At 42.9% G+C, this 27850-nt stretch overlaps 1 protein-coding gene across 3 annotated transcripts in view; it reads right to left on the bottom strand.

Annotated features, from left to right (window-relative positions):
• Window positions 1–6393: 6393 nt before the first annotated feature.
• The window catches only part of RP1 (RP1 axonemal microtubule associated), a 452067-nt gene continuing 430610 nt past the window's right edge, over window positions 6394–27850 (bottom strand). For all 3 annotated transcript variants that reach the window (XM_075584311.1, XM_075584310.1, XM_075584309.1), the window contains 6 exons: window positions 25264–25339; window positions 22342–22417; window positions 21602–21893; window positions 14186–14264; window positions 10358–10433; window positions 6394–9789 (listed from right to left, as the gene is read on the bottom strand). In XM_075584311.1, the coding sequence (XP_075440426.1) occupies window positions 9735–9789; window positions 10358–10433; window positions 14186–14264; window positions 21602–21893; window positions 22342–22417; window positions 25264–25339 (654 nt within the window). In that variant the 3' untranslated portion in view covers window positions 6394–9734. The remainder of the gene's footprint in view (window positions 9790–10357; window positions 10434–14185; window positions 14265–21601; window positions 21894–22341; window positions 22418–25263; window positions 25340–27850) is intronic.

A 27850-nucleotide genomic window follows, 5' to 3' on the forward strand; every position in this document is an offset into this window, starting at 1 on the left:
AAAAGAGGATATTATGGCCCTAAATTAGTGCAGGGTTTCTGCTCCACTCCACGGTTTGGAGATTTACCAAGGGGAATCCAGACCGGGACTTCTAGCTCTCCCAGCTTTCACAGGACTGGAGCAGCTGATTGAGCAGGGAGATGATTAAAAGGTTGCTCTAAACAGAGCAAGACAGGGCTGTTTGACTCTCAAGAGGAGGGTGTGCTGAAAAGCCGTGTTATGCAGAGAAAAATACTTTTGTTTTGTTTGCTTGATTTACTCCTGTTATCTGCTGTAGCATTTGTATGGCAAAATAAACAGGCCAAGCTTTTCACCTCTGTGTCAGAAGACTGTCTCCTCTACCTGGAAGGCTGTGTGAAAGTGCTGATCCTTGGACAAAAGGTACAGAGCAAGAAGGTACTTTGTCACATATGGTGGAATTTAATGCGGGCAGCACACTGACAAGCCTGTAAGATGCAAAAAGGAATAGAGGAAGTAGTCACAGCCCTGATCCAAACCGCATCACACAGCAAGAAACTAATGCCACACAACAAGAAACCAACAGCAGGTTGGCTGAGGGTCATGCCACACAGCAGGAAAACATGGCAATATTGCAGTGACTGGTGCTGGCCCAGGCTGAAGCTCATCAACTGCTCAGAGAGGAGCAGCAAAATACCGCCCATGCCTTACATCAAGAGATCCAGGACCTATCTGAGAGGCTTACCGGGCATGCCGCAGAAGCACATCCAAAGGTGGTTAGAGTGAGTAACTACCTGCAAAATATGGTGGCTGCAGATGATCTAGAGGCCTACCTGATGGCGTTTGAGAGGACGGCTGAGAGAGAAAAATGGCCTGTGGCTGAATGGGCAAGCCTGCTAGCAACGTTCCTGTGTGGGGAGGTCCAGAAAGCTTACTATGATCTGGAACCGGCTCAAGCCAGTGATTACAGCAAGCTGAAAAAGGAGATCCTGGCGCGCCTAGGGGTTACAGCGGCGGTCTGTGCCCAGAGGTTTCACTCCTGGATCTACAACCTGGATAAAGCCACAAGATCACAGATGTTTGACTTAATACATATTGCCAGAAAGTGGATACAACCAGAAATAACACATCCAGCCACATTGTGAAGCAACTATTGATGGACCGATTTCTGAGAGGCTTACCTGTTGCCCTTTGTCTATATATGTGTTAATATCTAACAAAGTTACGATCTCCCATATAGCTAGTTTGTTCTATGTTTGTCCGTTCTTCCCAGTAGTGACGTATGTACCTCCTCATCCCCCACCTTTGGAGGGGAGGAGTTTTAGTCTTGAATAGGTGGAATAAATTTAAGCAGTGACGCATGTACCTCCTCGGCCCCCACCATTGGAGGGGAGGAGTTTTAATCTTGAGTAGGCGGAATGAATTAAATATACGGCCCCCATTGGCTACACTACAGGGAAGTATGGGTATTTTAAGGTGTCTTGTTCACAAGTGTATATCCTCTTTGATAAAGCGCGGAGTGACGCGCAAAACGCGTAAGAGTATGTTTTTTTCGGCTGCTATGTGCCAATAAAGCTATTTACCAGTAAAGAGTCCTGGTCTGCAACTTTTCTTCTCGGGAGCAGATGCACCGCCTGAGTTCTTCTCCTATCCACTATCCATGTTGCCCTTCGTCGCTGGGTCAGCCAGAGTGATCCCCAAACGGCTGACCAGTTAGTCGCGTTGGTAGAACGGTACAGTGCAGCTGGAGAATGGCTTCCACCACCTATCCAAGGGCAGCCTCAGAACCGGAAGGTCCAGAGCCCCAGCAAAATTGGTAAGACTGTTCCAGGGAAAAGGGGGAATTTTGATGAACAGGTTGGGGTCTATTACCCCAGGGACATAACCACAAGAGAAAGGAACTTTGTTAAGCGGGAAGAACCTATAAGGGACTATGCTGTAAAATGTTTTAAATGTTGAGAGTTTGGAAATATGGCAAAGGACTGTCCCAGAATGGTTGAACCCATGGAATGTAATGTGGGTAGTAAGAATGAGGATGATTACTCACTGTATGCCCAAACTGTGTGTTCTGCAAACAAAAAAAGGTTGTCTGAATAGTTACCCTTGGTGTTCCGTGCAGGTAGAGGGAAAAAGGGTTCAGGCATTACTTGACTCAGGGAGTATGGTTACCCTCATAGACCCAGATTTGGTAAATGGTATTCAGGTAGATGATTCCCAACAGATTGATATTTCCTGTATACATGGGGATGTACATAACTACTCCACTGCTGAAGTACAGGTTGAGTCACAGTGTGGCTCTGTAAATTGGCAAGTTGGGTTTGTACCAAAATTAGCCCATGACATGATTATTGGTAGAAATTTTCCCCATTTTCTAAATTTATGGCCAGCTGCTGAAAAACTTGCCACTAGTTCGTCAGATGAATGTAATGATGATTTCCCATTTGCTGACATTTTGGGAGACGAACTAGACAGCACAAATAAGTCTGGGAGTAAACAGCCATACCCTGTAAAAGCACTAGTGGGCGACAACCCAGAACAAAATGGTGCCGGACCATCTAATAGACCGGAACCAGACATTGACCTTATTGATTTAGAGGTTAGCCCAGGTAAATTTAAGAGTGCCCAGTGGTCTGATCCCACTTTGTCAGTAGCCTGAAATTCCATTTCAGTAAGGAATGGAACCTCTACTAATCCAGACAGACCCTTGTCTTATCCTTACTTTGAGGTGGATAACGATCTGTTGTATCGCCTTGAGGAAAAACAGTCTGTTAGAGTAAAACAGTTGTTAGTGCCAAAAGCGTATCAGCGCACTGTGTTAAGCCTCACGCATAGCCATGTACTAGGTGGTCACCTAGGGGTTGAAAAGACTAAAGAGCGTATTCTCAGGAGTTTTACTGGCAGCAATAATAGATTATTGTTCATCGTGTCCTGAATGTCAGCTCACTGCCCCTTTGCCAGCGTACCGTAGTCCGTTGGTACCCCTACCAATAATTGGAGTCACATTTGAACGCATTGCTATGGATTTTGTTGGCCCTTTAGTGAAGTCAGCCAGGGGGCATCAGTACATACTGGTGATATTAGACTATGTGACCCGATATCCTGAGGCAATCCCTCTACGCACGGCCTCAGCAAAATCTATTGCTAAAGAGTTAATGATGATGTGTAGTCGGGTGGGGATTCCCATGGAGATCCTATTAGATCAGGGTGCTCCATTCATGTCTCGGGTAACCAAAGAGTTATGCAAACTTCTCCACATATAACAGTTAAAAACCTCTGTGTACCACCCACAAACTGATGGTTTGGTGGAGCGGTTCAATAAAACCCTAAAGGCAATCCTGCGGAAAGTAATTGATAAGGATGGAAAGAACTGGGATTTTCTGTTACCTTATTTAATGTTTGCTATTAGAGAAGTGCCCCAAGCATTTACTGGGTTTTCGCCATTTGAATTGTTGTATGGTAGACACCTCTGGGGGTTACTTGACATAGCTAAGGAGACATGGGAACAGGAGACTACACTCCATCGCAGTGTAATTGAGCATATAACCCAAATGTAGCAACGCATGGTAGCCATGGTAGCCTATAGTGCGGGAACATATGGAAAAGGCCCAACGTAACCAGCGGAATAACTATAATATGAATGCTAGGGTCCGTAGGTTTCAACCTGGATACAGAGTCCTAGTGTTATCCCCACAGTAGAAAGTAAATTTCTGGCAAAATGGCATGGGCCATATGAGGTTATTGGAAAAATGGGTGAGGTAAATTATAAAGTGAGGCAGCCAGGCAGACGAAAGCCTGAACAAATATACCATGAGAACTTACTCAAGCCCTGGAAAGAAAGGGAGGTTCTAATTACTGTGGAAACCACTTCCTTCCCCGCTAGGAAAAACCCAGATCCAGAAGTGAACATATCAAAGGCCCTGTCTATACACCAGGCACGGGAAGTCAAGGAATTTGTTAAATTAAATAAAAGGGTATTCTCCGCAGTTCCAGGAAGGACTAGGGTTATTAGGCATCACATTATAACCGAACCAGGAAAAAGGGTCAATCTTAAGCCTTATAGAATACCTGCAGCTCGTAGAGAGGCCATTAGAGCAGAGGTTAAGAAAATGCTAGAGCTTGGGGTGATTGAGGAGTCACAAAGTGACTGGAGCAGCCCTATTGTGCTTGTACCAAAGCCTGATGGGACTGTAAGGTTTTGTAACGATTATCGCAAGCTGAATGATATCTCAAAATTTGATTCTTACCCCATGCCAAGGGATGATGAGCTAGTGGAGAGACTTGGGAATGCCCGTTACCTCACCACACTAGATTTGACCAAGGGTTACTGGCAGGTTCCACTCACAGAGCAGGCAAAGGAAAAGACTGCCTTTTCTACTCCTGATGGTCTTTTCCAATACAAGGTGTTGCCATAGTTGATGTCCTTTCCTTCCATTCTTATTTAATAACTTTTTTAAGGATCACTTCTTCATGCTCAGCTCAACTTCTTCTTTTCTTATACTAAAGTGCTATTTGTCACACACATACTATCTCATAGTTTGCGCTCATTATTTTTTTCTGTCTTCATACTGTACTATATATACTTTTTTTAAATGAGCTCTTCTGCAGGACCACCAGCTAGATACCACTAGACATCCAAATGAAAATAACACGGTAACACAGAGAAATAGACTCAAATAATGCTATAATTCATAAATTGGACATTTGTTTTGTACATGCACAATGTAACAGAGAGGCATTGAAACAAGGTGTGCAGTCTGTAAGGGGTGCATTTGAATTACAATATTTGTGAATTCCCCCCATGTAATACTTACAAATTATGTATTCCACTGATACGACTTGATTTGTGCACAGTAAAGATCCAAGCTTTTGTCTGCACAAATTGTTCCCCAACAAAATACATTAAACATTCCATAAATTATTTAATAATGATACCACATTTATATTCATTATCATAGTATACAAGCTGAGAAATGCTACAGTGAAGACTGAATAGAGCTGGATATAGTTCTGCTAGTGAAGTATTACTTAAACCCACCTGTAAGGGGATGACCTGGAATGAATTATGTTAACCTTTCTGCAATATTTAAACACATTTTTAGGGTATATCCTTTAACCCAAGGTTTCTGAAACCTTTCTTCCCTCTTACCCCATTTCTCTCCCCTTCTTACACTCCCCCCTCTCATCCTGTCCTCCCCATATATCTCTCCCGCTCTCACCCTTCCCTCACTTACACCCCCACCTCTCCCCCTCCAGCTCAATCACTCTCCCTCCCTCTTACACCCCCTCACTCACTCTCCCGCCCTCCTCCTCCTCTCACTCAATGCCCCCCTCCTCAGTCAATTCCACCTCCTCTTTCAATCCCCCCCCCACACTCAATTCCCGTTTCCCTCTTCACACATTAACCTCTCCTTCCCCTCACACTTGTTAACCCCCCTTCCCCTCCTCACACTCATTACTCATTAACCCCCATTTCCACCCTCACACTCATTAACCCCCCGTTCCCCTCATTAACCCCCCTCCCCTTTGCATTCATTAATCTCCCCCTTCCCATCACTCATTAACCTCCCTGCCCCTCCTCACACTCATTAACCCCCCCATGCCACTCCTCACACTCATTAATCCCGCCTTCCACACTGAATAACCCCCCTCACCCCACTCAATAATCCCTTCTCCTCTCCTAACTCACAGACACCAGCCTACACACACACACACACACACACACACACACACACACACACACACACACACACACACACACACACACACACACACACACACACACACACACACACACACACACACACTTTTCTTGGGGTGAGGCCTCCGGGCCGGGCGGATGAGAAGGTTTGGTCCCATTTCTAGGTGGGCCCAACTTCCAGTGCGCGTGGGGGTAGTGCTTGAAGTGAAGGCCGGGCCGTAGCAGAGGAGAGCTTGGAAACGGCAGCCGGATGTGAAATTCTCAATCTGCGCCTCAGAAATGGGCTGTGCGAGGCATACAGGTGTTAATGGTACAGTGTGTACTAAGAAATAATGCTTCTGAGCACCAAAAAAAGGGAACAAGTGTGTCATAACCCAGGTTGAAGTTGGCTTAAACCCTGAAAGTACTCTTTATATTGTAAGCGCAGAATTACGCATTGCTATTGAATCAACTGAAAATTGATTGTTGACGACATGGATGTTTAATTATGTAGGTTAGCAAAATGTATCATTTTCATAGCATGGCTATTTATTTAAATTAAGGTTAAACTAATAATTTATATTTAGTAATATAAAATGTAAAACCAATTCACATTATTGCGCTTAAATTTGGTATCAATTTTGATAAATAGCACCTACAATCTATATGGTGTTTTGGGAGAAAATAAATCTCTAAAATGAATGAAGCTATTATTTTTATTGCAAAAATCAAAACATGAAACCACAAGACGATGAATAGAAGTCTAAAAATGCATTTATTGTTGACACTTGATTGTGTTAGCAGGTAAATAATATATACTGTATGAGAGTAGTTGAACAAACAACTGTTTTCACTGATTCACCAAAGAAAATCTGCAATCTTAGTTAAATCGTTATATGTATCAAAGTCTCTTGGTGACAAAAGTGGGTCAAAGCTGGAGCAAATAAAACTTGACCTGATTAATAAAAGAAGTATGCCCCATCGGATACAATAGGACTTTTTGCATCAATACCTTTTGTGCAGGTCTTCTTGGTCCATTTTTACCCCACTTTTGTAACCGGGAGCTGTTTATCCCAGGGGTAGTAAATTCCAGTCCTCAAGAGCAACCAGCAGATCAGGTTTTCAGGATATCCCTGCTTCAGCACAGGTGGCTCAGTCAAAGTCTGCATTACCTGTGCTGAATGAAGCAGGGATATCCTGAAAACCTGACCAGTTGGTGGCTCTTAAGGACTGGAGTTGGCTACCCCTGGTGTAGCCTATTGTGCTCATTTAGGGGATCAAAGTCTCCCAGCTGCAAACGGTGGCAAAAAACACTGCGCCAGATTTATTGCAGGAAATGTTTTATTGAAAGCAATGAGATCTTCTAGTTTGATAAATCTGGCATAGGATTTTTGCACCTGGTTTTGATCCCATGGGGACCTTGATGGATGACGCTGATAATGTTTTAAACATTCCAAACACATAGAAATTTACTGCATGCAGAGAGATTGCCTTGCCTTGAATTAAATAGTCTTTAGCCTGAGCTCTTACATAACAAATAGCAAGTACAGGTAATTGAATTTAATTAAGGAAATTAAATAGAAAGTCATATAAATGATTATAAATGGGAGCTTTCCAGTTTTTCTCATGTACAAATCGAGACTGGTGGTACTGGATGAAACAACAAATGCTTCACCCAATACCAGAGGGGGTGTAGGTGAAGATGTATGTACAGTATGTATGTCTTTATTTATATAGCGCCATAGTACTTCACACCGATGATTGAATATCTAGTTATGCAGTATATACTATGCACTACTACCCGGGCCCGCTGGCTGGGGGGGCCCAGCCGGCCGGCTACGCATATTTCCCCCGACCTCTGGCCAGGCCCTGCTGCCGGTCGCGGCCGGGCCCCAACTCTCAGCTGCCTATAAGCCTCTTCCTTTTTCTGCCCCACACCGCTGAGCTTCCACTGCTGGCGCGTGATGGGGCTCTGGCCCACCCAACCAGCAGACACTCGCAGGCACCGGGCCTGGCCTGACCCAAGGTAAGTCTGAATTTTTATATGTATTGGGGGGATTGGGGGGATTTTTATATGTTTTGGGGGGCTTGTGGTATTTTATATGTATTGGGGGGCTTAGGGGTATTGTTATATGTATTGGGAGGCTTGGGGGTATTTTTATATGTATTGGGGGCTTGGGGGAATTTTTATATGGGTTGGGGTATTTTTTATATTATTGGGGAGGGTTGTTTTTTTATATGGTGTGTGTGTGTGTATATACTTGTGTGTGTGTGTGTGTGTGTGTATATACTTGTGTGTGTGTGTGTGTGTGTTATATGTATTGTTTTTTTTTATATGTATTTGGTAGGTGGATTTTTTGTATGCATTTGAGTAGGTGGGGGAAGTTGTAAATATTTGGGGGGTGGGGATTTTTTGTATGTATTTGGGGGTGGGAAGTTTTTTGCATTGGGGGTGGGAAGTTTTTTGGTATATATATCTTGTGGGGGGAATTGTGTGAGAGGGGAGGGAATGAGTGAGCGTGGGGTAATTTACGGAGGGAGAGGAGAGAGGGGGTGAATGAGGAAAAGAGGGAGTAAGAGTGAGACGCAGAGGAGAGAAATACATGCAAGGCGGGAGAGTGAGGGGGCGAGACAGAAGGGTGAGAAATACATGGGAAGAGGGGGGGGAAAGAGAGGGGGCTCATGAGGTGTGAAATGGGGGGATGGTGGCGGCTCGGAATACCGCCGACACAGGAGGGGCCTGCTTAAAATGTTTGTCCTGGGTCCCTACAGATTTCTGTTTGCCGCCCTGACTAATGCTATGTATATGGTACATATTTCATATTTAAGGGTTTAACGGCATTCTTGACCAGTGTGGCTGACTTGAGCTGTATTAATGTCATGTCTCAGTTTTGCCATGGGGCTGATACAGCTATTGACATTTTTATCATTAGTAAATCTGGCAAGCATGTACTGTATCTTGTTAAAAGTAGTTGTAATGTTATGCTTTCGATTTACATATACTGTAGCTGTGGCCTAATGTTCTCCAAAGAAAGTTTTACCCTGTTATTGGGGAGAAGAGGGGAGGATTTGGGGGGGGGGGGATTTGGAGGGCTTTTGATGGCATGGAAGCACATCCCAGATGTGAAAAAGAGTGTAGATGTGACTAATCCTCAGATAATACAAAAGTGCTAATAAACAACCATATATGTAACACGATTGAAAAGAACAAACAAGCTGTATGTGCTGCCCCTCAGAGAGTGTCCAATCAGCCTTATTTGGATAATGGATCTCGAATCAGGAGCGCACCCTCCCCGGGGTTACAGTGCGATATATGAAAAAAGAATAAAACAAATATGGTGCAGAGATCCTCTATTTAAAAAATCTAAAAAAAAGGGGGTGATGAGCCCACTCGCATTCCTTTGAAATTAAACAGTGGTACTAGTATATAGTGTAATAAAGTTGAATACATCCAAAACACTTTACATTTTGCACTCACAAAACTGAAAAATAGAAGAGCCTGTAACAGAGCCTGGTGCTAGTGTACCCACCGTTGCTCCGTCTCGGATCAACGCACCTTCCGACATCTTTCTTGGATGTTATATACAGTATATCTTTATGAATATTCATATATCTCAAGTGTACTATGTGTTTCTAATATAGTTTTCTATTCTATTGAAGGTGAGTTGATGTTTCCACCAGTCCCATGTGGGGTGAGAAGCTGGTGAGGAGGGGAGCATGTGGGGGGGGGGGTAAGAAGCTGGTGAGGAGGATAACATGTGGGGGAGAAGCAGGTGAGGAGGGAAACAATTGGGGAGAAGCTAGAGAGGGGAGCGTGTGAGCAAGGGAGCATGTGGGGGAGAAGATGGTGAGGAGGGAAGCATGTGGGGATAAGCTGGTGAGGACAGGAGCATGTGGGGGAGAAGTTAGTGAGGAGCGGAGAGGTGGGGAGAAGCTGGTGAGGACCTACAAAACGTGTGTGGCCCCCAAAGCTTACCAACGCTTGTAAATTGGCTGGCTGTGTAGGCCAGACAAAATAATTGCCCACTCCTGATCTAGCCCATGTTCCACTGCATTAGAATGGCCCAATCAAAAGACATGGCAATCAAGTATTTGTTAGTTATGAGTACAGCTGTATCACCGTGCTTCCATCATTCTCATCCTCAGCCAGCCACCTTAAACAGAAAATAAATAGAGAAATATGATCCAAAACTTCATTCAAATACATTATGGGTTATTTATCAAATGTCTATGTGGTGCCAAACCAGGAGCAAACACTGCACCTGAATTATCCCAGTGGTTTCAAAAAGAAAGTTTTCTCCTATTAAATCTGGTCTAGTTCTTGTGCCCCAGACTTTGATAAATTGCCCTCTTTATATTCACTCAAATACAAACGTAACTACTGTATGCAGTGAATACCCTTTTGTTATAGTGAGTTTAACAATATCAGAGCTTCTCATTTTCTTTTGAAAGCAGGAACATGCAGATAGCAATACATTTGCATGGAGGGTAAACTAGTACCGTGACTTATTTAAAACTCCCTGCATACTTCGCACACGCTGGACCACAAGGATGGCATTGTACTTGTGGTCTCACTTTTTTTTTATCCTGAGCTCTGGAACAATACAGCAATCTTTTCAATATACAATGACTCTAACAATATATTTCTTTTCTTTAAACATATACAGTTGGCTGACGCAGTACAAAAAGGCTACAATGGTTTTTTTTTAAATAAACACAAACCTGTTGCAAGAGAAGAATGTATTTTGATTTGTGGATACATTTAGGATTTCAATCTTTTCTAAGAACCAGCCGCTTCCTGCACACAAAGAAAATATTTTTATCTTGGTTGTCATTATGGTAAAGCATAGACATGATGCAATGTAAAGTACAGGGAGAACAAAGGCCAGAGATTGCAGATACAGAAGTGCTTTTATATTACAGCAGCTATCTGAAAGTGTTTCTTATAACTTTAATAGTTGGATTTTTGTGGAGGTTTTTGTTCAGGATTGTCATTTTTAAATAGTTGGCACACTAAAGTTTTAGTAGTTGTATTTTCCCTTTATCAGTGGATTTGTCATGGGCCGAGATCTTTTTTTTTGTTGTTATGGACCAACAGGAGGGTTTTCTTAGTGTACAGAGCTTTCAAAACCTCACGGGATCTTTTCTTCATGTGTACCCAAATGTTGCATTTGCTTTAAGTAGTACTGTATATCAAGTACAGATACAGTGTCAATATATTTTATTGGTCATCAGAGTTGGAATCATAAATGCTGTTAGATGCAAATAGCTCTGAAAAGTGTGGAAATGACTAGAGTAATTTAGGGGCCTATTCACTAAACTTCGAAAAGTGACAACGCTTTTTAAATGCACTTTACAAGGGATTTTGCATGTGTAGCTATTCACAAAAAAGCTTTGATAACATGGCAAATTTGCTTGTAAAAGGCTTTTTAACAGGTGTTAGCACTCTTGCTACTCATGCACAAGTCATGCGTAGCTAAAACAATGCTGAAACTCCATTTTTTGTTGTTGCCAGTAACTGCTATTCACAAAGCTGCGAGATACAAATCGCGGTTAAATACTCGCTTTTTTTATCATCACCAAAGGTGGCAGGATCGAAATTGCAATTTGCTTCAGATGGAGTTTCTTTTATTTGTACTACATAGGATTGAAGGATAGGAGCTGACCAACATTACTTTCAGGTCTGGGGACCCCCTGTTTTCCGGGGAACAGACCGCAGAATGGGGTACCCGTATCTCCTGCAAGTTTAAATGTCCCGGTCACGTGGTCCATGACTCGGGACATTTAAACTTGTAGGAGATACCGGCTACCCGATATGGAGGCCTGTACCAAAGGAAGTAGGGGGTCCCCGGACCTGAAATGAATGTGGTTCAACTCCGGAGACCCTCTGCGTCAATACTATGTGCAAAAAATAAATGAATTAAACAGCGAGATCGCCTATTACAGCTGTGGAGGGAGATGCAGCTTCGCTTTGCGCTGCTCTTACAGACTGCTGGAGCGAAATCTAACATTAAGTTAATTTCACTTGTAAAGCAAATACAGTACATACTCGTGCGGTCTGTCATTTTTGTAACAAATGGTAAAAAATGTGAATACCGGTTTTACACAAATTTCATAGTGTTCAGTAGGAACATGCCAACACGTTCGATGTTGCAATGAAGTTATCGAAGTTTACTGAATAGGCCCCTTAGAGTATTAACAGGAGTAAATTCCAACAACGACGAGTCTGATTGTCTAGTCTCAGTACATGACATGGCAATTTGTATTCTGATTAATAACCTGACTTGCCCTTTCTCATTTTGTTTCTGTGTGAATGGCCGCATCTTAATTTAGTTTCTAGCGAGACAAAATATTCACTAGTACTGTCATATATGTACCAAAAACAAATGCAGTATTTTATATTATAATCATTCAAACAATGTGCAGTTCGGGTGAATAGAGATACCATGCGCCAATTAGAGCATTAAACTTACCAGTCAAGTATTAAGAAAAGAGAATCCACAATTTACAGTATATATATATATATATATATATATATATATACATATATATATATATATATATATATATATATATATATATAGATAGGTTCCTTACCGAGTAGATCCAGGATCTCAAGATCACGAGGCAAGAAGGAGACAGCACACTCAAAGGTACAAAAAGCAGCGTGTATTCAGTAGAAAAACCGGCACATAAACGGTTTATGTGCCGGTTTTTCTACTGAATACACGCTGCTTTTTGTACCTTTGAGTGTGCTATCTCCTTCTTGCCTCGTGATCTTGGGATCCTGGATCTACTCGGTAAGGAACCTATCTATACATTACCTGTATGGGACAAGCACCTTTTTACCACATATGTGTGTGCCATCTGTTTATTTTTATATATATATATATATATTTTTTTTTTGTTTGTTTGTTTTAAAGTGACAGAATTAGATATATAATGTACAATTTGATGCCTGTATAACACTCAAATATTTTTGAACGTGTATTATTAAATGCAGTTTTTGTTTTTTTATGACTATTTAAACATCCCCTGTTTATATTCTGTATATTTGTAACCCTTCTGTATGGTTAATAGGCTCACTTCAAAAACAAATTAGCTGGTTCCCAATTATTTAGTGCATTGCTTTGTTTGATTCCAGTTCATTTTCTGTCCCAGTAAATAGCATTGCTCGCCTCACTGCCCTCAGCAGGATGTGCCACAGGGATCTGCACCTTCGAGCTTATTAGGAAAAATGATTTCCTTTCTTAGCTCACCCTTTTGTCCTGGGTGTGCTACAGTCTTTGTATTTGAGTTTCACCTTGTGTGACACTGTGCACAAATTATTACAACATTGCAAAGAATTCTGTGTTTTTAGACAACTGCAGATAAATTCACTGAAGGTTAAACCCTCATTTAAGGACGACCTTTGCTTTATACTTAAACCATTTACTAGTGTAGCATACAGTACTGCACGCTACCTACTAACTTCTGATTTTTAAAGTGACATCTCTGTAGCATTCTGGGATCCGTAACGGGAGTAGGGCTGGTTTTAGAATTTTGCTGCCATATGTACTTGCCTTTTTGTCGCCCTGGCAGCATCCCGACCTCACGTGGCGACACGTTTCCATGACAATGGGAAGCCAATTGACATCACGTTGTCACGGGAATGCGTTGCTGGGGCATCATTTGACGCTACTACGTTGCAGAAGGAGGTATGAGACCATTACAGAAGCCACACGCTCTCCCCCAGCAATCAGTTTAACTGATGTGGGGAAGAGAGAGAGCGGGCCTCTGTAACCACAATACCACCCCCCTGCCCCCTGAAATTTGCCGCCCCCCTGAAATTTGCCACCCTAGGCCTTGGCCTTGTAGGCCTATGCCTAAGCACGGGCCTGCTTGATAGTTAAAAGCTTGCAGTGTAACAACCATTTGGGGGTTAGTTGAAGGTATGTAACATCTACAAATTAAGAAAAAAGCCACCTATCTTATAATCAAATTGCTGAGCACGATCATCTATTAAGTCATATTATCATGTGTAGGGAGAAAATATGTCAATAGAAAACTCTAGTGTTGGTACAGACTTACTTCACAAATGTAATTAATTTATGCCTAGCTGAGATGTAAATAATCTACCTTCTGATGGTTAATTCCAACACTCAGCTGCTCCATATCCATTGTATTATTAGGCATTGTGATAACATTTGGAGCCATACAGTATGCACTAAACCAGGAGTGGTCAACTCCAGTCCTCAAGGGCAACCAACAGGCCAGGTATTAGGGATATCCCTGCTTCAGCACAGGTGGCTCAATCATTCCGACTGAGCCAATGATTGATCCACCTGTGCTGAAGCAGAGATATCCTTAAAACCTGGCCTGTTGCTGGCCCTTTACGACTGGGGTCTGTACTAAGCAGTTTTACTGCACAAGACATGATGGGGTCGATGTACTAAGTGTTGCACATGGCTTAGTATTTCATGTTGTAGCCTTTCACCCCCATTGCAATGTGCTGCTGAATGTGTTGAAGTTTAGTGATTTATGAAGATAGAAAATAAAAATAAAACTTACCAGGTCGTTTTCCATCATGACCAATTTCAATCTGAAAGATTCTTCCCAAGCTCTTGGTTGTAACTTTAAATGTGTCAACCTGTATAATTATAAACCACACCACTGAAATTGTACCTACAATTCTTTTGTTTTGATACTTAATTTTAATTTCAAGCTACAATTGCAGTACACACCATGGTGGTACTGTATGTTAACTGCTGTTTTGGTTCTAAAAATGTTTTTGTGTTTTAGTTTTGCTGGAACTTGATTGGTTTAGCTTTTGAATTTGTAAATTGATGTGGAAAAAAAAATTAAATAAAAATAAGTTGGAAAATGTTCTCGAAATTTGATATTTTGCGCAAAAATGTACGTTTGTGTGTGTGTGTATATATAATAAAAAAATTAAAAAACCACCGCCCACAATTTTTTATCAGACGATAAGTCTTTCTTAGATCTTGACTCCATTTTGTCTCTTAACGAAGTTCGTATTTCGAGCCTGGTAATCTGCCTATCCTTAACTTTAATATAAACTTTTTATTTGACCAACTATTTGTTATACAGAACTCCCAGAGCTTCTCATTCTTACAAAAATGCCATGTACAGTATCAAGATCCCTCCACTTGTGTTTCTGGCAGGCTGAGCCTGGTTGCATCATGTGGTCACACTTGGAGCGACTACACGATGCAGAAGGGCTTGAGGTCAGGCTCTGTAACGTTTTAGCAGCCAGCAATCTGTTGTTTTTTAATGCAGTGGAAGAACCTGAAACATATTGGCACCAGAAGCAGAATGTATTGTGTCCCATTATAATCCCTCTCTTATTTCTACTTTCTAAATCACAAAATGATGTACAAGATGTTTATGCCGCCACAATGAATAGAAAGTACTTTAAAACATTTACACCTTAAAATGATTATCAACCCTCGACATGTTAATATTCCTATAATCTCTCATATTATTATGCAAAAACAGAATCGTATTTATCAAAAAAAAAATGAACCCCACTAAAAGCAATGGGACTTTTCCCTTTAAAAAATCTGGTGCAATTATTTCCCCCTGGTTTTGTACCAGTTTTGCAGCCGGGAGACTATAGTAAAAACCTCTTTAGGGGATTATTTTTCAATGTCTCCTCGCTGGGAAACTGGGACGTATAAAAACTGTGCCTGACCCGGGACTCCCCTTTCCCATAAATAATAATACAAACACCAGTTTTTGAAGGAAAGGCCACAGCTTTAATGATGACCATAAAATAAACATGTGCCACGTAATGGGGAATGGCCTGGCAAAGCCTGCCCAAAATCAAAACGCTACAGATTTCGTGCTCAAACACTAGCAACTGTCTGCCAGCCCAGCTAACACTCCCCACCGTAAGTACCACCAAGAGGAAACTGCCCTTCGAGCCTGCCGACACAGCCAAGTCCTGAGCGCCTCCTCAACCCACCATACATTAGGTCATCCTACTAAAACGGGCTTACTGTTATTTTCCAGGATCAAATGGAACCCCCCCTTTATTAAAGCCAAATATAAAGTTTGCTGTGATGAAATAGCACCTATTCCACCACCATATTGTCGAGTTTTCTAGAACAATACCTTATAGGGAGGGAACCAGGGCTGCAGGCAAAAGGAAGAGGAACAGGGAAACCCAGGGGGCCTTTTAAACCCCCTTCCTTCTCTAATAACGTTGTCAAGGGGACCCACCTGGCCAAGGTTATGTGCCCCGTTTCTTATGTTCCTCGGGGGCTTCCTTCAAATTAAAACAAGTGGAATGTCTTGTTTGCTAAATCTGGTGCAGTTCGGTCCTGATTTTGCGCCTGGGAAATTTTGATAAATAACCCCTTTAGTGTAGCCCCGTTTCAAATATTGTTTACTGTAACCCCATCTTTTATTGGCTCCTTTTCAATATAATAAGATGTGTGATGCATGGTTAGCAACACAATACTTTATATTCACTCCAGTGTAAACAATGTATCATTCGCTGTGTTAGCCTGAGTCTCGCCATATTGAAAATGGACCATTTTCTCTTCATGGGCCACATCATTTTACTTAGACTTATGTATCTACAACATTGGATATCTATACATAATCATAACCAGAGATACACTGTTTTTCAGCAAATATTCCAAAAGGATAAGAAATATTTAGTATGGTGCAGCCAGCTTCTTGTTAGATGCTTCTTACTGGCCAACAATATCCAGTCCTGAAAAAGGCTTCCATGCTCTAAATCAAGGGTGTGCAAAGTGGGGGGCGCGCCAGATTATTCTGGGGGGGGGGCGCGCGGACATCTCCTACCTTATCTTCGGCGACGTGGCGTCAAATGATGCCGCGGGGTCACATGACATGACGTCACATGACCCTATGCATCATTTCACGCTGGATATTAGGTAAGGGGGGCGCAAGCACAGGGGCCGGCAGGCAAGGGGGGCGCAGCACAGAAAGTTTGCACACCCTTGCTCTAAATGATGACGTGTTTAGCATTGCTATTTCTCTTATACATGGGTTTCTTAATGGACAATTTATGACAGTTTATTTTAAGATTTGTTGCAAAGTTCCAAGGAGAGGTGGAATGGAATGAACCCTTTGGGTGCCCCAAGACGTAGTCTCTACTGTATGTCATAGGGTCTGGCGCTCCAGGAGTCCCATGACGTGGTGGCTACATCATGCCGAAAGAGTACTTTTTTCAGCTTTGATCACGTCCTACATTCTCATGTGTTCTCATGTGATTCATAGTGGATAGTGGTGTAGTCATTATTTGACAATTGGTCTATACATTTATGTGTGATACTTCAAGGATTTGCACAGTGAATATTCATTTTACTCAATAAGTGCTTATATAAGCTATTGATCTTCGTTTGAGCACCATACAGCTTTTTTTCTCTTTACATTCTCATATAGCACAGGACACGATCTGAAGTATAGGGAAATAAAAGAGGACTCCTCCTCTTCTTCCATTTACGGGTTAAGGACCCCCGCCGTCACATTACCACTTTCAAGTAAAAGGTTAAAAATAGTATTTTGGTATAAAGGAGACACATATTTCTGGGTAGCAGGACCAGTTCACTTTAGCCCAAGAATTATAAATATTTTCTACTATGTCAGTTACATATGTTCCTGAAGACTGGACTGGAATGCATAAGATGTTCTTCTCTACCACCAACATAGCCTGACTGGGTGTGTTCCACCAGCCATGCCTAAACTTTCGGCAGCGAGGGACACATGGTCCTGTACCCTCCCCCCCCTTTTCCGGCCCCACCTTCCCCAGGCCCATACCTACTTCTACTCCCACTCCCTACGCACATGCTTATTCCCTCAAGGCCCATATCTCCTTCTACTCCCGCTCCCTACGCCCATGCTTATTCCCTCCAGGCCCATACCCCCTTCTACTCCCGCTCCCTACGCCCATGCTTATTCCCTCCAGGCCCATACCTCCTTCTACTCCCGCTCCCTACGCACATGCTTATTCCCTCCAGGCCCATACCTCCTTCTACTCCCGCTCCCTACGCCTATGCTTATTCCCTCCAGGCCCATACCTCCTTCTACTCCCGCTCCCTACGCACATGCTTATTCCCTCCAGGCCCATACCTCCTTCTCCTCCCGCTCCCTACGCCTATGCTTATTCCCTCCAGGCCCATACCTCCTTCTACTCCCGCGCTTATTCCCTCCAGGCCCATACCTCCTTCTACTCCCGCTCTCTATGCCCATGCTTATTCCCTCCAGGCCCATACCTCCTTCTACTCCCGCTCCCTACGCCCATGCTTATTCCCTCCAGGCCCATACCTCCTTCTACTCCCGCTCCCTACGCCTATGCTTATTCCCTCCAGGCCCATACCTCCTTCTACTCCCGCGCTTATTCCCTCCAGGCCCATACCTCCTTCTACTCCCGCTCCCTACGCCTATGCTTATTCCCTCCAGGGCCATACCTCCTTCTACTCCCGCGCTTATTCCCTCCAGGCCCATACCTCCTTCCTCTCCACCCCCCCCCCCAGGCTCATACATACTCTTTTACCCCCCCCCCCAGCCTCAAGAAAAACCTGTGCCTATAATAAATACTGCTAGACAAAGTAATTCATTTTATTTCTGGAAGTGAATATAAAAGTAAATGTTAAATGACAATATTTTCCCCAGCCTAGCTTCCTTTATTCTATCTGGATGTGTCTAATGTATGTTAGCATAAATAATCGTTGAGGAGGATAGGTGCTTTTAATGGGCAAATAAAATTAAACATAATCTTCACCAACTATTACACATAATTATAGATGCAAAATGTTCAGAATGAACGCCTGACTAACAAAAAATCAATACAAATTATTTCACTGCGTGTGTCCTTTGTTTAATGCTATACGCATCTGTTACATTTTAGTAAGATGCCAGATGCTAATTAGATGGCAAGATCCCTGGGGATTGTAGTGAGAATCTGGTATCCGCAGTGTTTCTGTTAGGTGGACATATACTATTTGCCTGTGGAACTTTAAATATCTTGAGTGTTTTTTTTAATGTACAGTAGTAATACATTTTTGTAATCTCCTGGAGTATGATACTAGTGTCTATAGAGTTGTCCTGAGTGTAATCAGGAAAAGATGCACTGTAATTGCAATAAAATGTGTTACATGTTATTTCTGTTTCGTTTTTATGTGTATACTGGACAGCAACACACCATTTTTTTCAGAACAAATACAAGCTTTTAATTGTGTTGGTCCCATATTTGATCATACAGTATGTATTCAGTAACCTGACTAGTATGCAAAAAATATAGGATTTCTGATGAAACTTTGAGATGCAGCATGGAAAATGTCTGTCCAAATGTATGGATGAAATGTAACCTTGTTTGCTTTTAGAATCGAACTTTTAGTACAATTACTTTATTTACTGAAAGTTTACACAAAGGAAAGAAGATAGTTGTCACCAACCTTGCACCACTATTTTTGTGTGTGATTGTAATGTCTAAAAATAAAGCATCCAGACACTTTTTTTTAAAGAAAGAAAAAAGCGCCTGATCCTAGTGCATTACTGTGCAAAAGGTGTATTTAATATTTCAAAAAAGTTCATACATAGAACTCACAAACAACGAAGTAAAAACAGCAGTTTATGAGATAATACTCATGCTCCAAGTGTACAGCGAGAGTCCGCTCCTCTGCTCCTCTGCTCTACAGCTCTGCAACTCCACCAGGTCCGCTCTGTCCCTCGTGAGTCACCGTCCAGCAGGAATTCACAACGACGGGCTCTACACGAACTCTTCCCCCGGGAAGACACCAGCAGATGACCCTGGTTCCCACCGGGGGGAAGTGGGGGAAGCCGAATACAGCGGAACAGCTTGTGATGTCGCACGCTTGTAGTAGGAATATGCGGCAGGTCACGAGCAACATTAGAATTTCCACAGCACACCTAGCCCTACGCGTTTCTTCAGACAAGCTGATTTCATCAGGGGTTCATCAGCTTGTCTGAAGAAATGCGTAGGGCTAGGTGTGCTGTGGAAATCCTAGTGTTGCTCGTGACCTGCCGCATATTCCTACTACAAGCGTGTGCCGTCACAAGCTGTTCCGCTGTATCCAGCTTCCCCCACCTCCCCCGGTGGGAACCAGGGTCATCTGCTGGTGTGTTCCTGGGGGAGGAGTTCGTGTAGAGCCCGTCGTCGTGAGTTCCTGCTGGACGGCGACTCACGAGGGACAGAGCGGATCTGGTGGAGTTGCAGAGCTGTAGAGCAGTGGAGCAGAGGAGCGGACTCTCGCTGTACACTTGGAGCATGAGTATTATCTCATAAACTGCTGTTTTTACTTCGTTGTTTGTGAGTTCTATGTATGAGCTTTTTTGGAATATTAAATACACCTTTTGCACAGTAATGCACTAGGATCGGGCACTTTTTTCTTTCATTTTTCTATGTAGGTGGAGAGGGAAGGTCGTTGTGTCCCTGCAAGAAGGCTGCCTGAATCCTGATTAGTGCTTCATTCCTTGTACATTGGACTATCTCCATGGACTCATAAGGACAATGCATGTAGTTTTTATTTAACATCAATTTTTGTATAGGTTTCCACAGCACCTTTTTACATCTTTTTAATTTATTATTCATTTTGTTTTAAGACCAGCAAGAGTTCATTTTATTGATATATCCAACTAGGTTGTTTATTTGTTTTTTTAATTACTCTATTATTTGTTATCATTTCACACCCAAGCGCAGTCCCCTATTGTATATATACTTTTTTTTTAAATTAATAAAAGTAAACAAAGTATCACTATGCATATTATCTCATTGTATGATAGAGCAAATTTGTGGAAAAAAAAGTTTAATCTTCTTTATGGAGAAGGTGATATCTAGCAGCCAGCAGGCGTCATTTATTAAGAAATTCAGTAGAAGAGAGGGAGTTGTTATACATTACTTCATTTTTTTTTTGGAGCACTGTTGTCAAATGTAGCAGTTTCTTATATCTGGTGCAAAGTATTAGAAGTTAGAAAGGTGGTTCAGATTGAAGGGAGGGAAAGTGATGCACAGAGGTGCAGTATTTGGCGCATCTTATTGCATCATGTGCCTAATGTAACTCCTTCCTAAATTATGCCACTCCCCAAATATCAAGCAAATGTACATTGAGCAAAAAATGGAGCTTCATATATTTAGACATAGAAATGCAAGACATACATTAGGCTATTTGTATTTACTGTACAGTACTTTCATTTTCAATGTTGCCTAAGCTCGCCAACAGGTTTATGCCTACAATTGAATGACAAGAGGTACTATTAATGTCAATCAAGGGTAACTCCACATACATTAAGTGGGTATTGGACGTCTTATGAAATGAAAGTGTGCGAATACAGTAATATGTATACACAAAGGTAAATTCTGTGTAGGCGATTTCACGAGACCCCCAAGAACATATTTCATCATGCTAATATAATCAAAAGTACCTATACATTCAATGAATAAACGTATCACAGCAACTCAACTAATGTTGAAAAATCAGACCATCCTACAGATAGCTCAGTATATTAATATATACTTCTTTTTTTATTTTCTATTTATAAGGCATGGAACTGTGTAGCAGCTTTGCCTGAGTATTCAGCATATCAATGTTTTCTTGAAAGCAAGTACTGTACAGGCATACCCCAGTTTAAGGACACTCACTTTAAGTACACTCGCGAGTAAGTACATGTCGCTCAATAGGAAACCGGCAGCTCGCGCATGCGCCTGTCAGCACGTACTGAACAGCAATACCGTCTCCCTACCTGTACCGAAGCTGTGCGCTCGCGGGGAGAGTATAGAGCCTGTTACACATGCGTTATTTACATCAGTTATGCACGTATATGACGATTGCAGTACAGTACATGCATCGATAAGTGGGGAAAAGGTAGTGCTTCACTTTAAGTACATTTTCGCTTTACATACATGCTCCGGTCCCATTGCGTACGTTAATGCGGGGTATGCCTGTATTTATTATTGGAAGCTTATGTTCTTACCTTTCCTCTTTCAAATGGATTTTGGTGCTCCAGTGGTTGTGTAAGCTGAACAGGTCCAAATGAATCCCGATCACCAAATAAAACTAAATGCACGTTGGCATCCGTGCCCGCTCCTCTCACATCACCTGTGTATATTTTAACCACATATTCTACAAGATCTTCTTCAACACTTTCCTTCTGACCTGGCTTAAATGATTTGCCATGGTTGGATTCCACGTGCTCTTCACGGATAACTTGAGAGAGGAGTACTTCTCTTCTTATCTCCGGCTCATTAGCGCCAATTGAAAAAGCTCTATGCAAGTAAATCAGCCAGAAAGACATGTTTCAATAAATATGAGATGCAACCAATCTTAAAATGGACACAATACAAAAAAACACTTTTCACAAAGAACTCTTTCACACACAGCTATTTCTCCTCATTATTTTTCATGAGCAAGACATTTGCTGGCAACGGCCAGTCAGATTTGAGCATTTTGAAATCTGCGTTTAAGTTCCCATTTATTGAACACTCTAACAAATGTTTCCTACACAGAAAGACATCTTTAGATCTAACCAATAATAGCAGCCAAAGATTTAAGAGAAAAATGATTTGCTGTGCAGTCTAATCATCAATTTTGCCAGTTGTGCTTTATTAATGTTGAACTGAATCAATAAGCAACTCGCTTGTCAACATTTTAATAAAATAACGTTTGCTAAATATAATTGCTTAAAAGCACGAATATGGTTAAAAATTATCTTACCTGTTTACTTCAAATATATAGACGTCCTTCCTCAAAGATTCCGCCACATGAATCTTTCTTATATTCAGTTGGAAGTCTGCAAAACAGTATGGTATGATTAAGCATGTCACATAGATGCTATAATTGTGTAGTATATGGTCAAACCCCGGCTTCGCACAGATTGCAGTAACCAAAATTATTAATAATAATTAATTGGGTCTCTTCCCCCTCCCTCTCTCCGTTCTTTTCTCTCTCCCTCCCATCATTTTCCTTATGATGTCCCCAATTCTTTCTGCATCTCTCTTTCTCCAGCATTCTTGCTTTCTCCTCATCTGTCAACTCCTCTCTTTCTTTACCTGCTTTCTGTCTAAACTTTATAGCTATCTGACTCTCTTTATCTGTCACCAGGCTATGTGCTTTATGTCACGCGATACACAGCCTAGCCCAGGGGTCGGCAACATGCGGCTCTCCTCCATCCGCAGGTTGCTGCTCCCCAGCTGCTGCCTCTCTCCCTCACTGGTAGCTGCGGGGGGGAGGAGGGGGGTGTGGGAGTGGGGCGAGGGGGGCCGGCTGGCACTGGTCGGGCCTCTTGTTGCCTCCAGGCATCTCCCCAGCTGCTAGTGTGTCTCCTGCACTGTCCCCTGAAGGTTGCATAGCAGGTACTTAATCAGCCCACTGACTGACTTGGTTGTCAGATACATTTTAATTACTCATTTATTTATTTATAAGATGTTTTACCAGGAAGTAATACATTGAGAGTTACCTCTCGTTTTCCAGTATGTTCTGGACACAAAGTTATGATGACGGATACAGTACATGGTTACAAATACATAGTTACGTCACTCATCCCCCTTCTGCCTTTCTCTCTCACTTTGAATCCTGGCTCTCTTTCTTATCTCCTCAGACTCCCCTGTTCTTCTCCTTGGGGACTTCAACTGCCACATTGAAGACAACTCTCTCCCTTGGGCTTCCTGCTTTCTCTCTCTAACCTCTTCATTTGGCCTCAAACAGTGGACTGCAGTCAGCACCCACAAGGATGGCCACTACCTAAACCTGCTTTTCACTAAAAACTTTTCTCTCTCTGATTTCTCCACCTCTCCCTTTCCTCTCTCTGACCATCATCTCATCTCATTTTCTCTCTCTCGCTTCATCCCTTCAATATCTCCATCTACCCCTTGTTTCTGCAGAGACCTGCGCACTATTAACCTACCAGCTTTTGATTCCACTTTACACTCCTCCCTCTAATCTCTCAGCCCTGCTCCAGACCCTGACAACCTGATCAGGAACTACAACTCTGCCCTGTCCTCCCCTCATGATCTACATGCCCTGCTTTCTCTCTGATGTTCTTGCCCTTCTAACCCCAGACCCTGGCTAAATTCCCACACGTGCATGCTGTGTTCCTGCACTCATTCCTCTGAACGCCTCTGGAGGAGATCTCACACTCTCGCAGACTTCCTTCACTACAAATGTATGCTGTCCTGTTTCAACTCTGCCCTCTCTCAGGCTAAACAAACCTAATTTTCTTCACTAATCAACACACACAAGTCTAACCCATGCAGACTCCTCTCCTTGCTAGCCGTTTTAAGGAAAAGGTGGAATCCACACGTCAGAACATCCCCTCTGTTTCCTTCTCCCACCCTACACTGCTTCCTAACTCTCCTCCTGCCCTCCTTGACTCCTTTTCCTCTGTCACAGAGGAGGATGTGTCACTGTTGATCTCCTCTTCTCCCACTACCACTTGCCCTCTTGACTCCATTACCTCCCATCTGCTAAAACCTCTTGCTCCTGCTATAACCCCTACGCTCACACAGATTTTTTAACTCCTCCCTTTACTCTGGTACCTTTCCCTCCTCCTTCAAATATGCAACAGTCATACCATTACTCAAAAACAGCAAGCTTGACCCTACCTGTCTTTCTAACTATCGACCTGTCTCCCTCCTGCCTTTTGCCTCTAAACTCCTTGAACGTCTTGTATTCTCTCGCCTGCTCCATTTTCTCACCACATATTCTCTCCTAGACCCTCTACAATCTGGCTTCTGCACTGCTCACTCCACTGAAACAGCCCTCACTAAAATAACTAATGACCTCCAGGCTGCCAAAGATAGAGGTCATTACACTCTGCTCATATTACTCGATCTCTATGCAGCATTTGATACAGTGGACCACCCTCTCCTCCTTCACATTCTCCATACTCTTGGTAATCATAACAAAGCTCTATCCTGTATTTCTTCTTACCTCTCCCATCATACTTTCAGTGTCTCTTCTGCTAACACCTCCTCCTCCTCTATCGATCTCTCTGTGGGGGTACCCCAGGGTTCTGTCCTGGGACCTCTCCTCTTTTCTCTGTACACACTCTCTCTAGGTGACCTAATCACATCTCTTAGGTTCAAATATCACCTCTATGCTGACTACACACTAATTTACTTCTCAACCCCTGACCTTAGACCTGCTGTACAGACCAAAAGTTTGTGAATGTCTCTCTGCGATATAATCTTGGATGGCCCTCCGCCTACTTAAACTCAACATGTCAAAAACAGAGCTCCTCATATTTCATCCCAAACCTGGCCCAACTACCTCCTTCCACATTACTGTTGGAAGGTCTGTCATACACCCAGTAGAGATGCATGTACAGTACAGAGTTTGCACAGTAAGAGATTATATATATATATATATATTATAGGCGTATGTAACAGTTACAGACAAGATTAAAACTCATAGAACTAATGCACTTACATAAAAATAAAAAAAGGACCCCCCAGGTGCTCATCCACCAGGATGCCCTTAGTATGACTGCAAGGTTTCAGGTGTCTAGGTTTCATGGTCTTGGAGCTATGGCTCTCACAGACAGACTCTGTTGTATTATGATAGACTCAGTGTGGATACACTTGACTAAAAGAATCACAGTTTATTCCATATTTCAAATACAAATCAGGTGAAACTTACCATGTTTGCCGCTTATTGATATTTCAGTGTGATGCAATTCTCCAAGCTCAACCGCATCTAACATAGCTGTGAATGACTGTGAAAAAAAAGTATATTTATTTTGAAGGCTAAACACTATGAGAAACGTGCACATCTTGATCATAACATTTTAATTAAGGCCACCATTAGTTACAAGTAATTGAATGCTTTTGTCACACAAGTCAAACACAGTGAAATGCTATCTTCATGGAAGGCATAGCGTATTTTTGTATTGTGTTTAATTAAACCCATCACAAATATCAAACACGCTAAGAAATAAAGTCAGTAAATACAACCATTGTAGAAAATTTAGAGAAAAAAATGTTCAATACATAATATGCTTTGTAATGTATGGAATATCTATGGATATGGCCACATGTGCAGGAAACCTGTATTTGGATAAGTATAATTTGTTGTAAGTTGTAATGTGTTTTAATAGATCAACAGTAAAGTATATGCAACAGTTTGAATTGTGTTCAAAGCCTTTTAAGGACCTCTTCTTTATCTGTACTGTAGCAGCACAGTACAAATTAAACATACTGTATATACTGTACATAATAGGAGTATTTAGGGGAGGAGGTAAGGTCTGCAGATAATATAAAAGTGAACTGGTATGCTGGTTAACATATACCAACCAAGACCTAAGAATTCCAGGCATCAGCATATGGGCAAATACAGTAAGAGATGGTGGATTCCAATTTCAGGCGTTTGCACATAACGTAAAATGTTGTCACATTTATAGAGAATTATTCTTTTATAAATGGAAGGCAACTGTTTTAAGTGGAGATCAAAATCTTGACTTTTCTCAATTCTTTGCTGGCTCTGAACTACCACACTTGGCTATCAAAGCTTGTAACAGAGTGAATTAAAAAAGCAATATGGGTTAACTTAAAATAAATATATATAAGTGTAGCCATGGCTTGTCCAGTCTATACTTTCTGCCTCCTGTCACGTAAGTCCTAGTAGCTACAGGCAGTGTCAGGCTATCCTGTGGGGTTACCCGCCCCCCCCTCGCCCCTCATGCATCCTCCTTGAGTGGCCGGATTGGAGATGAGGCGTGGTCTGCGAGTTACCCAATCCGGGTGCAGCCCAAATCCCCTCCCCTTCTGCACTAAGGAGGGGGCAATTCAAATTATAGTCAGTCCAGCTCTCCCCCTCATGGGGTAGAGGAGTGGAGCTCTGAGTCTCTCCCGGCTGGGAGAGAGAGACAGGCCTTCTGCTCCTCTTGGGGTTGATTGCCTCCCCAAGATCTGAATAGAGCACAAGGCCTCAAGACTGCTAGAAGGCCAGTACCATCCAGAGGTCTGGGACCCATCCTAAAAGATGATGCATGCATTTTTAATATCATCTGCATTTGCTGCCTCAATAAAGAATCCTTTTTATATGCCCCTGCCTAAGTAACAGTCTATTGGGTAGGCGAAAAGTCTGTCATGGTGGGGACTGTCTCCACGATCCCTGGAGGCGCTGACACCACAAGAAGAACCTGAAGGATCACCAAAAGCCTGTCCTGTTTCCCCTTACCATCGCGGACCCTCCGCATCTCCTGGACCCTAACAGGTATTTAGCACCATGACACCTGTAGCAATAGCAAGATCTCCCGGGGGGGGGGGGGGGAGAGGGAGGGTAGGCAGCGCTATATATATATATAAAGATATATATAGGTTTGAAGCAGGGGGTCTCCTAAGCTGAACTGTGTTCATTTAAGCTCTGGGGACCCCCTGCTTCCAGAGATAGTTGTGATGGTGAAGGGGTAACCAGGCTTACTAATAAAGGTCAAGCCCTCTTGGTTGCCCCTGGGTCATGTGGTGGGGTCCTAGAGTGTCAGCTCTTGGACCTGGCTGTTGTGTATGTACTGCTATGCATTGTATGAAAATATGCGACAAAGATTTTTTGGTGATTTTGCCTTTCCAGGAGTGCAGCAAGCAGAGATTGCTAGGCTATGAGGTTCAGGGTGGGTTTTGCAGAGAAAGTCTCTTCAGATTGTGGCTATGTAGCAGCGTGCCAGCGTTACTGGATACCCCAAAAAGGTAGCCAGGAATCAGGTCGGATTCTCGGATACCTTGAAGCACAATGCTCTGGTCAAAATCCCACCCTGAAAATGTTCTTGCAGCTCACCGCCAGGAGTCCCTGCTTCCTATTAGCCCACATGACCTGGACCTTTAACCCTTTCCGGTCCAATGTCAGAATATATCTGACACTAATAGTTTGCCACTTGTGGTCCAATGTTGGATCGGGAGGAGGGAGAAGGGGGGAAGATGTGGAGTGAGGCATGAGGCGCCGGCAGCGGCACACGTCCCCCGCATTCCCCTTGCACTTCTCCCAGCAGCCGCACTAATGCCCCCCCCCCAGCCCTGATCAACCCCCCCCAGCCCTGCGCCGATCACCCCCCAGCCCTTCGCCGATCCGCCCCCCCAGCCTGCGCCGATCCGCCCCCCAGCCCTGCACCGATCTGCCCCGCCAGCCCTGCACCGATCCGGCCGCCCCCAACCCTGCACCGATCCGCCTACCCAGCCCTGCACCGATTCCCCCCCAGCCCTGCACCAATCCGCCCCCTCCTCCTTCCCCAGCC

Source organism: Ascaphus truei, chromosome 2 (genome assembly GCF_040206685.1).
Source record: "Ascaphus truei isolate aAscTru1 chromosome 2, aAscTru1.hap1, whole genome shotgun sequence".
NCBI classification, from domain to species: Eukaryota; Metazoa; Chordata; class Amphibia; order Anura; family Ascaphidae; genus Ascaphus; species Ascaphus truei.